Below are 11,785 nucleotides of genomic sequence, written 5' to 3' on the forward strand. Positions count from 1 at the left end.
CCATCATCTCAAACACTTCGCCTCATTTGCATAACCTCGCCGCTCAAGGAAGGCTGCGCGACTTCTCAGCAAGCGCCTCTTCGGCATTTGACGTCATGTCGGAGGAGAGACTTCCCAGATGCCTGTGCGTCGACGGCAAATTGTACTATACATGGATGACGACCGCCATTGTGAGGGGCGAACGTCGCTTAGCGAGTGGGCAAAATATTCTTAAATTGGGCGATATAGGCTGACCTGATGCCCTTAACTCCTGCCCAAATCAAAGATAAGCTGACAAATGCTCTTGATGACGACAAAAATGTAAGTTTTGTTACATAATCATCGAAAAATAAATATAAATGCCTCACTCCATGCCCCTATCCTTGGAAAACCTGGCCTTGTAAGCAAGCCATGGCTACAGCAGAGCCTGGTTCGCTAAAGGCGATGTAGTAAATATTTCGTTTTGTGTTGTTTGAGTGTGGTTTTCTTGCACAAACCTTTCGGGGTTCTGTGTTACTTTTCTGGATATTGGATTGTGGTGCAGTGTCTCATACGCGTCCATGCTATTTTAGATCAAAGTCTACATATTTAGGAAAGAACAAGGGAGGACAGAAGAGATGGTCAACCAGAACCACGAGTACGAGGTTGCATGGGACCCTCACTGACACTCATCATATGTTCTGACCAGGCCTAAATCTACATCTAGACTAGTTGTAGAGCCAGAACAAACTGAAGGTTACATTTTTCCCAAAAGACAGTGGTTGAAGCAAGTTAAAACAACACATTCCTTTTGTTTGCCTGGGACTGTTGACTGCCCCATGACTTCTCACAATCACTCTCCATCTCACAAAATGATATTTTCAGTCAGCATCATGTGTGCAAAGTTAGAGAGGTGAAACTTACAAGTATCTTCTAGATCTAGTTGAGGCAGAGAAAAGTTTTGGTTTTAAAGCTAATACATCTGTGTAACTTTATAGCCTACTATTTTGGGTTCTGAACACCTTACATTCATTCAGGAAGTTGTGCTGGCTTGGTGTAGTAGCCCAGACTGGTAGAATAGTCCTATAAAATGAACACCTTCCCTGGTACTGAGAGTGTAGTGGGTTTTTTTAAAAGGAAAATGAGTGTGCATTTCAGCACACTCACTGTTCTTGATTTTGTTTTCTCAAATGTGCATGCATAACCAATGAACCCAATCTCTTAACCCTGCAGCAGCGACCTCTGCCTCTGATGACACATGGCGCACTCAGCTAGGAGGTCAGTGTTTCTCCTGCCGAGACATAATATACCTGAAAGTGTCCAAGTCCAAGTGTTGGCTGGATCAACACCCCACCCCATCCACCTGCATTGATGTTAAAGTCTTCCAACTATCTTGGTTACCTTGTAGCAGTGTTTGGGCCAAATAATATACTAATACTACTTGCATAGACCGACTGTCAGCAGAGGCATGTCATGTTGTGTGTCATGACCTGTTCCTACACTTTTTTGTGTGCTTTTCACTGATAGATGATGTCATGGTGAACAAGTGTGTTTATTAGTGCTGGGCATCAACTTCTTGAAACTCCTGTTCTGTGTCTGCGGAGATTCAAGTCTTAAGAGTAACTTCATACCGTAACCATGGACGTCTGACAGGCCACCGAGGTCACTCAGTGTGTACTGTTACTGTATAGCAAGGGGCCCTAGAAACGTGTGTATTCACCGTGAATACAGTGGGTGTGTATTAATCGATGATGATGATGAAAGGAAGTGTCTATTTTCACCCGTTTAGAATAAAAAAGACGAAGTGACTATTTCTCCGAACGTTCAGAGAAATAGTGCCGATCTTTATTTCTCCAAACGGTTTCCGGCTTCCGGTCTCGTGATTTTTGTCTATTTATTGCGAGAGTTCGGCGCCAACTTTCATTCTGCCTCTGGCCTCTGGTCTGGGAAGGAACACCGCATGGCAAGCCCGCCTACAGACAACCTTCAGTAACACCCACCACACACCCACCACCATCATGCACATGTACACACACTAACTAAACATGACCAGTGGGCAACTTTTGAACGTATGACGAGCTGAGCTGTGGACGGAGAGACAGTGTGTGTGAAAGAGCGGGTGAAAGGAAGAATGTGCGAGTGTATCCACAGGCGACAGCAACTACAAGACAAGACTTTGTGTGTGCCTGGAGGGAGGGGGTGGGGTATGAAGAAAGTCATGCGGACAGGGATGAGCCGCGGGAGAGAACACGGGAATTGAATGAATGAGGGAAACTGAAAGAGACGAACGACTCATGAGCCCTGGAGTGAATGGATCCTGTGTTTCTATTTTTGTATACTTTGAACTGTTACTGAATACAGGCTGAAATAAAACCCGAAAACACACACACACACACACACACACACACACACACACACTCCTCACTCTCCACTTACTACCACACACAGACACACTCACACACGCACACACACACACACACACACAGGAGCAAATTTTTGGGTCTATATCTATTTCAATTTTCAAGAGCTAGTCTAGAGATTTTTAGATGAGTGTAAAAACGTGAAAAAGAAAGGTTTCACAACAGAAAGAAATCAAAATTAGAACAGCCCATAAACAACAACAAACATTGACAAATAAGGGCGTGTGTCCACCTGTCTGAAGAAGATGGGCTGTTTTAACCCTAAATGTGCGTAATTTTTAAAAAAAGGACAGGATATTACATGTAAATTATGGAATCACACACATTAAGGGGCTTTGTCAGTGTCAGTACATTGGTCGCAGCAGTGACAAACGCAGATGCCAGTTCTATGTGTCGTTATCAATAACCCTCCGTAGATCTAGATCTAGACAGCACACGAGTGAACACAACACATTACGTTTAAGAGCAGCACCCTTCATAGGCAACACGCCATATCTGTAGCGAAAAACTGTTTGGAATTGTAGCATTTCTTTTTATAAATATTTACTGCTGACATTTTTTGGACCGCTTGAACCATATTGTATACGAACAATCTTTGGTAGGCTTATACTATAATTATAGATCTATATAATATCCGAAATTTGCGAGAAAGGATGTGATTTCAGAGTGTTCGGAGAAATAGTGCCGGCCTAAAAAAAATTCAATCGGCCTCTCACCCCGGGTGAGACTTGCTAGCGTTGGCTATTCTCACCCGTTGTGGAACAAAGCCTGTTTGAGAATAGCTTCATGACACACACACACAGTGATGTAGATCTAGATCTATATTTTTTTAATGTAAAATAATGGATGGAATCTTTAAAGAACAACAAATAGAATAATAATGATGAAAAAACATTTTTCGCCTCTCCAGAAAAAAAATTAGGCCGGCACTATTTCTCCGAACGTTCGGGAAAATAAAGCTGGGCACTATTTCTCCGAACGTTCGGGAAAATAAAGCTAGGCACTATTTCTCCGGACACTCTGAAATCTCATCCTTTCTCGCAAATTTCAGATATTATATAGATCTTATAATTATAGTATAGGCCTACCAAAGATTGTTCGTATACAATATGGTTCAAGCGGTCCAAAAAATGTCCTCAGTAAATATTTATATATAGAAATGCTACAGTCCCAAACAGTTTTTCGCTACAGATATGGCGTGTTGCCTATGAAGGGTACTGCTCTTAAACGTAACGAAGTGGCTAGCCGTACTTAGATCTAGGTTTAGCCCTATAGACTCAAGCCTGTTAAGTACACAGGTCTCATTAGATCTAGATCTAGTAATTATTCAGGTTCAAATACATGCAAGTCAGTAAGGCACCTTTTGGTTTTGTCTAAAATACAAATACTTTAGGCATTGCAAACTAAAAATTTCATTTACAATTCAGCCATCAATATTAAGTACGGCTAGCCTGGCTGTCTACCCGTACTTAAGTACGGCTAGACAAGAAGTCTAGCCGTACTTACCTTAGGCCCTATTAACAGGGGGTTTAAAATACATGCACTGTCATTAAGGCACCTGGTTTCGTCTAAAATACAAATACTTTAGGTACTGGACACTAAAAATGTAGGCCTATTTTTGGTAAATGGTCAGTCTAGCCATCATATTAAGAATAAGTACGGCTAGACTGCGATTTATCTAGAAAGCAGAATTGTGAATGTAGAAAGAAAATCGGTATCGAAGCAAAACATTCTAAAATCTGTCTTGGTCTAGAAAATTGGTCGGTACCAAATGGGGATTCTACACAGGGGGACTGTGGAGATCTGGAGAAAAAAATCGCTGAGACCTGAGGAAATTCACAAAGTCATCGAAACCAAATCTGAAAAGGCTGCCGAGTTCATATTTTACCGGTCGCGTTTGTGATGTTACGTTCGGCTTTCCCCAGTCCGAGAGTACGTTTCACGCGAATAAGCGGCTATTGTGGCAGGCGGAAGTGAAGTTGTAATACTTAGACTCCTTCGGGAAAATCAAAATCTACTTACGCTTTTGTTACCGCTCAGGCTCAGTATGATAGTTTAACGTTAGATTTACGGTTAATAAAAATTTGCAACTTACAGTTTGTGCATAAAAAACAGTGTCACCATACAAATTAAATCGATATTCTCACTGATGTCACTATAATGACCAAAAAAAAAAGGGAAGAAAATGAAAACAAGCGTTCTCCGATTTCTAGATTGTCGGGCCCGGTCACCATCGTAACCGGTCTACGGCATGAGTAAGGGACCGGCCGGTGGTTGTTGGGAAAAGCCTAATCAAAGTTCTTTCAAAGTAGGAGCATTGCAGGGCTTCAGAATTGAGCGGAGGTGAGGCATTAAAGTCTACGGTATCAGGAAAAGGCCGCGGTGCTAGAAACCGATGCTAAAATAAAAACGATAAGTGAAAGTAGTTTTGACATTCGACAATCGAGTGCGTAAATGAGGGAACATTAGAGCACAGGCTTTATGAGTGTATCTTCAAGGTTGGTGTTCCCGGATTTGACATTATCAGTGATGACAAATTCAGTAGTGGCAATGGGGAAATGCCATTTTCAACCCCCGGAAAGCTCTGTGTTGGATGCCTATGCATCATGATGGCTTGTTGCTGATTAAAAACTGGTACTGGGATTTAGCATTTTGAATAAAAAATCAACACTTAGTCCATGATGCAGTAATTCACTGATTGCCAGGTTTTCAGCATCACTACATCCAACGCTCTCACAGTCCTTCCAGCTCTGGCTCTCGGTACACGCTCTCTTTTATTTTCACTTTTTGCTCTGCCGTAGGCGTAACTATAAAGGTTTTATAAATGTTTTGTCTTCAATGCTTTTTAAAATCCATGATTGCTGAAACCAAACAAGGTTTTGGCAGTTGATGTTCTTCTTGCCTCTCTTCAGGCCCAGATCAGGATTCATTTTGGGTTTTTTAGGGTAAAACTAGTTGAAATTAATTGTCTGTCATACCTAAGTCACAAAGGACTTATCTATGTCCCGTGCTAGTGTCGGGAAATATGTTTTAATAGAGTTTCTATTGGTATGGGCTAGTGGTTTTGAAGTCAGTTTGGCAGTCATTCTGCACTCAATTCCAGATTCAATACTGATTGATATGTGCCTTGAACGATGGTCCATAAATGCTTTTAAAAAAGCAACCTCGCCTCATTACATACACACTGTTCTTCGTAACTCGTGCTCACCGAAACACCCCCTTCCCCTCCCCATATATATATATAAACACACACAAGAGCATGCACACATGCACACACAGACACAAACGCACATGCACACACAGAGTAAAGGAGAAGATCAAAGGTGAAAATTTTTAGTTTGCTTTTCTCCTTCTCCCCAAATGTCTCCGTTTCTGTCTTTTCTCAGCTGATACTAAAAGTAAGACTAATAGAACTTTGATACAGTTCTTCATTTAATAATTTGTTGTCGAGGAGACAGATGGCCTTCTTGGAATGGTAAGACAAGAACATAACCATCTGGTAAAATGAATTACTATTTGACAGGCAGCATATTATTTTTAATGTGTGGTTTTTATTTCAGGTGGTGGATGAGGAAGCTGTTGAGGAAGTCATCACACTTTTGGAGACCAGTTCCCTCACGAAGGAAATCCTTGAGGTTAGTTTGCCAAATTAATGCAGCTTCGACTTCTATAAAATAGGTTTTTTCACTCCCAGTTTGACAGAACAGTGCCACATCTGTCATCGCAAGATCAAGCAGTCTCATGATAGCTTTCTTTGGAATGAAAAATATTTTGTGTTCCATTATTTAAAGACATTTTGACATCTAAAGTCTGATATAGCTTCACCGCTAGGCATTTCTGCATGCACATATTGCCAAAATAAAGGCTATAAAGTGTCACTAAAATATGTAGCCAGGGAGTGCAAATAGAGTGGAATCCTGTTATAACGAGAGGCAGGGGACCGGAGCAAAATGTCCGTTATAGCAGGATTCTCACTATAAGGGATCCAGTAATAAATTTAAGGGGAACTGTAAAATAGGCCAGATTTATGATTTTGCGGTTCTGTTTACTTCCTTTTGCTATCTCCCCTGATGATGATTTTGTTTCAACATGACCTCTAGGTCTTACTTGATCAAAAATCGAATCAGGTTTCTTTCTCTAGCGCTAGATCTAGCGATGTTGACTGACAGCTCGGTGTTGGCGATCAGAAAGAAAGGGCTCTCCGCTAACTCTCCCACTGTTTTTCCCCACCCCACCACACCCTGTGGTGCATTCTGTCAGCTTGCGCACATCACTCATTCGCTCCACCCATCACATTGGTGTGACCTCTCCATCCCCGCATTGGAGAAGTGAGAGGCATGGTAGGCCTTGATAATCTAAACTAGGCTTACACTGGCCTATCACGCGATGCGTTCTGCTTGTCTGCGCATGCCACACCGTCCCTACTCAGTCGCTCTGGCCTTCATTGTTGACACACATTGGCTCTCCCATTCTTTGTTTCGCTAGATCACCAAGTTTCTCAACTGGAGAGGTTTTTTAATTATAGATAATTGGCCTGTGCACAGCAGCAGCAATATTCCGCTATAACCGACTCGCATGTTTGTCTGATTGCGCTATAGCAGTATTTTATTTACAAAGGTAAAGAAGAGGAAAAAATGGGGTTTTAGAATAATGTCTTTATAACAGACTTTTCGTTTTTTCCGGACTCGTTATAAGTGGACTCCACTGTACTTATTTTTTGTGTAGTTTTCTCATTCTGTTATTGTTTGAATGGAACTGGTAGTTGCATTAGTGCTGTCTGCATGGAGTGGTATTTCAAAAATAGCTTTTTGTTTATTGGTGCGTATGCATAGCTGCCGCCCAGTACGTAAAAAAACCCATAAAATATTTTTTTATGGTCTGGGTATAGAAGGATGTTTTTGTATCAGAACATGTGTATCCTCTATTTTCTAGTATTGCTCTTCACAGGGTTGCTGATGCTGAAGAGAAATAATGAACTTTCAAGACTGAATTCTTAGATATTAATGTGAATAAACCCCGTATGTCATTTTGAGAGACCTTTTGTAGCAGGTCTTCTTTAAAATATAGCTTGCATTTATTGAATGTAGAAAAATGTGTGTTGGTTTTTTTTGGAGGGGTTACTTGTCCAATGCCCACCATCTTGACCCACTGTCAGGGTGGTCTGGGGTTTTTTGGGGGGCAGGGGGGGGTTGAAAAGTTTGCAGTATTAGTGCTTTACTATGGTTTGGAGATCTGCCCGTTTTTTTGTTGTTGTTCAAAAAGCTTAGGTTTGGTTGGCAGATTAGAAGCACTAGCTAAAATTGGTACGGAAAATGATCAGGTTATTATTTTGGTCATTTAAGTATCTTGATAAAAAGAAGCAGGTGATCAGAAGGCGCTACTGGCAGACATGGTCACATAATAGTGCTACTGCTTTCCTTCCCTCTGTTAATTCTGTCTCTCTTGTCTTTTCCTTGCACTAGACGGCCATTATTGGGTATATATGTGCTACTCTTTCTACTTTCTTTGAACTAAATTATCTTTTATTTGTAGATCTCTATGTTTTTAATTTATCTACTGAAAGGGAATCAATAGTCAGTGGGTTTTAATGTCTCTTGTCTTAATTAGAGTAAAAGTTGCTATTAATATGTCAAAGCATTTTAGTAATTCAACTTTTCTGTCTCTTTTACCTTTTTCGTGATTAAAAAAAAAAAAACTTTTCTAATTGAAAGTCTTCTCTGTTTCAGCAAACTCGCCTGGGAAGGGATATCAATTACGTTAGAAAAACCAGCAAAATCCCAGCGACTGCAAAGAGGGCTCGAAACCTTGTAAAAGCATGGCAGAGGCTGTTTGTTGTTCCAGGGTCCCCACAGGTGGCCAATGGCCAGCATCCAAATGTCAGCTCCTCATCCCTCCAAAGAATCAGCCCGGGACTTCAGCGGGTCAGTCCAGGCCTGTCCCCAGCCATCAGTCGCTCAAACACCCCAGTCAGGTGTGCACCGTCACCTGCATTGGCACAGGTCAGACAGCAGCAGAGGGTTGCAGGCTCGCGGAGTCCAGCTGCTCAGGTCTCAAAGCTCTCACAGAAACTTCAAAGGGGTAGTGACTCGCGGAGTCCTGCTGTCCTCCGAAGTGCCAGTAACAACCATGATGACTCCAATCTCAGCTGGCCTGGGACTCCCCCTTGTCCGCCTTGTGAAAACAGCCAGGACCGTCTTGCGGGGGATCGTGACAGTGCTAAACCAGACGCCAGTGGTGGTTCCAAAAACTGTCAGGCAGGAGGCACCAACGAACGTCACTTCAATTTTGATCATAAATCCTCTGATCATTCCTTAGAATCAACATCAAAGTTAGTGAACAGGGCATCGGATCAAAGAGATGTGTCTAAAACAAATGTTGCCAACCGTAAAAGGACGCGTGCTGAAACAAGATTAGATGACTCTGAATCACAAACTCCTTCCTCCAAACAAGTACGTCTTACTTCTTCATCTCCTAGTCTTTCAGCACCTGTATTCAGCAAAAGTGATGTGATAAATGGTACTGTACTGCGAAAAAGTGGTAGAAAGTCCCCAGCGGCCTCTGCTTCGACAGAAAATTTATTCGTAGATCACAAAACCATGGTCTCTTCATCTAACAAGGGTAGTCTCCTTGACCAACCCGAACCTTCCACGCCGCTTAGTCGAGCAAACAAAAGACTTGCTTTGCAACGGCAAGACAGTGTCAGCTCCCGCTTATCTGTGCAATCCACAGAGTTGAGGACTAGAGAAAGAACTAATAAAGTGAAAACCACCGAGCAGCTCATTGAAGATATGCAGGGCAAATCCACAACACCAGTAGGCACACAGGTTATTGCTCAGATCAGAACGAATAAGATTCAGCAAGAAAGTGACTATCTAAAGCCTGTTCTTCCTCCAGGAGTAAAGCGACGTGGTCGCAAGAAAAAGCAAGAGCGGGAACAGTTAGAACTACCAGACAAGGAGTCTGCCTCTGATGGGAGAAAATTAGCACAAACAAAGAGTGAGTACATTAAACGTTTTCTTCAGACATCAGTCGCACCCACACCAGGTGAAGATATCTATGAAGCACCAATTTCCCAGTCTCGTCATGAATCTCTTGAGGAGCAACCAATTGGCTTGGGTGGTTGCAGCACTACCTTTGCGCAGTCTGCGTATGATTCAAACTTCCCATCATACCCGAGTCGGCAGGACAAGTCCGATTCAGGTCCGTCTGCAAGCCCCCCTGAAGCCAGAGATATATTAGAAGGTGCTGCACACCATTTGCCTTCATCGTCATGTGGTGTGGCTGATGTGCATGCACCATCTTCTGAGCGTTTGTCAGAGGAACAGATTCTCGCTCGTCTGCCGCCAATTGACTTTGACAACATAGACTGGGCAAGTCATGACTACCCTTCGCTTCAGCCCATGCAGGTTGGGAGTGAGCTCGTGGTCAGGTTACACAGTGAAAATATGGAAGGGGTCAATGGGACTTATGATCGTGATGGACAGTTCCGGCAGTGGGCTGAATTGCTTACAGTGGACTCTGTATACGACGAACCACTTTACATATTGCCATATGTGATCCCAGATGACTGATGAGTGACGAGTGCATGATATTTAAGTCTTGAGGTGGGGTTTTTATATGTGATCAATCTGAAATTTATTTATTTATTACGAGATGTTATAATGATTACAGTAAGGAGCCACGTTCTCCTGTTGTGGTTTTCTTTGGAGGGGGGGGGGGGGAGATACTGCTCTCTGTTTGCTTCAAATGGGATTAAAGAAAGTAGAGAGTTCATACTGATGGGTGCTTCTGAAGTGTGTGATGCCTTGTTAGGGGGGAAAGATCTCTGGCATGATCTTTGTGTGAAACTGTCCTCTTAGGGGAAGTAAAGTTACTAGAAAGTTTTTGTTTTCCTTTTTGTCACCTATCCTCAACGCCCAATTTTGAAGATGTTTTTTTCTTTTTAATGAATGACACTAAGGGTAGTTTGAAAAAGATACACAAAATTTTACAGGCTTAATTGTCAATGTCATTACGCATAAAATGTTCAGTATTACTTCATCTTTAGTACAGACATTTCTCATTCATTATGGATCTAACATTAGGAGCAGCAGTTTACGGTTTGTTTTATAAGATTGGTACATGTTTAATTTGTAGTCTCATGTCATTGTTTTGTTTGAACATTTTGTCCCTTGAAGGTGCCTTAACCCTGGAAATAATTTTTTTAGAGATTTGTGCAGAGATGTTTACTTATCAAAAACTTTGTCTTGTGTGTTGCACAAGTTTACTTGTCTTGACATTTTTGGATTGTTGTCTTCAGTTTGTTGTGGTCTTGAAATATTCATTTTTCTCAGTAGACATGTTACATGTTGGGTCCCTTCTTTTCTTTTTTTAAAAGTAAAAATTGAAAAAGAATGCCTTTGAATTATTAAGTTCCCTCATAAAACTTTTTCACTGCTGTGTTTGAAGAGCTCACTCTCGTTCCCAATAGTCTTTTCTTTTGGTTATAGTACAAAAGTGGTAGCTTTGGCGTTGCTAACGTTTTTATTCAATAAATCCAGTTTGATGCTTTTACATAAAGGTAGCGTCAATTGCCACTGAGTGACGCGGTGGCAATTGACTTTTTGTCAATTGCCACCGAGTGAAGGGGTGTCAAGTCTCAAAACAACGTCTAATGGGTCAATTTGTTCTCAACTAATTTCATTGGACGAGCATCTAGTCTAGAGCTATGGTACCAACTTGGCATGTTTTCAATTAGACGTAGGCCTAGATCTAGGCTAGCCTTAGCCTACACTTTGGTGTAGAACCAACACAGGCAATTCTAGAAGTAGAAGGTCACAAACGCATACAAAAACTCGAGCAGAAATTCACGTTATATCAGGGGACGGGGGTCAGGAAAAGAGATACACACACACACACAGAGGGACAGAGAGGCGAACGCACAACATCGAGCACAATAAGCTAGATCTACCCACCAACGCAAAAGAGCTCCAATTTACTCGGTGGCAATTGACAAAAAGTCAATTTTTGTCAGTTGCCACCCCGTCACTCGGTGGCAATTGACACTACCTTACATAAAATGGCCGCTTTTAAGCACAAAGGGGCTATCCCGAAAAGCGCTGTTATGAGAAAATTGAAGGTAAAGTTTTTGGACCCTTGTTCAGTTTCTTAAAAGACCTGGACAGTTTTCTCTATGACCAATCAAATATACTCACCAATTAAACTAAACTTATCCCTTAGGTAGGGCAATGCCCACTTTTGGTGTAGGTCAAGATTTCTGGGGAGAACCAACCCCCCCCCCCCCCCCCCCTGAAGTGAGATTTCACACACTAATGCAAAGTGAACCTCTTCCTTGCTCAGCCTACAGTTTACAGTGTTTGCTTTGTATACAACCACTTTTATGATGTTGTCAGTGTTGTCATTACAGC

General features: G+C 41.9%; 1 protein-coding gene across 1 annotated transcript; it reads left to right on the forward strand.

The window, feature by feature from the left end:
* The first annotated feature begins 42 nt into the window (after positions 1 to 42).
* Positions 43 to 11,102, forward strand: LOC101853165 (mediator of RNA polymerase II transcription subunit 26). The gene is made up of 3 exons (XM_005099182.3): positions 43 to 300; positions 5,939 to 6,013; positions 8,105 to 11,102. The coding sequence occupies exons 1-3, from the start codon at positions 238 to 240 to the stop codon at positions 9,947 to 9,949; spliced, it is 1,983 nt and encodes a 660-aa protein (XP_005099239.1). The 5' UTR covers positions 43 to 237; the 3' UTR covers positions 9,950 to 11,102.
* The last annotated feature ends 683 nt before the right edge of the window (positions 11,103 to 11,785 follow it).

Source organism: Aplysia californica, unplaced genomic scaffold (assembly GCF_000002075.1).
Source record: "Aplysia californica isolate F4 #8 unplaced genomic scaffold, AplCal3.0 scaffold00205, whole genome shotgun sequence".
In the NCBI taxonomy this organism is placed as follows: Eukaryota; Metazoa; Mollusca; class Gastropoda; order Aplysiida; family Aplysiidae; genus Aplysia; species Aplysia californica.

What these genes read in the sequence shown, in the direction of transcription:
- LOC101853165 (XM_005099182.3), top strand. Translation starts at nt 238, where the DNA reads ATGCCCTTAACTCCTGCCCAAATCAAAGATAAGCTGACAAATGCTCTT. An exon ending in CTCTTGATGACGACAAAAAT is followed by an intron (nt 301 to 5,938) that starts GTAAGTTTTGTT and finishes TTTTTATTTCAG; the next exon opens with GTGGTGGATGAGGAAGCTGT. An exon ending in TCACGAAGGAAATCCTTGAG is followed by an intron (nt 6,014 to 8,104) that starts GTTAGTTTGCCA and finishes TCTCTGTTTCAG; the next exon opens with CAAACTCGCCTGGGAAGGGA.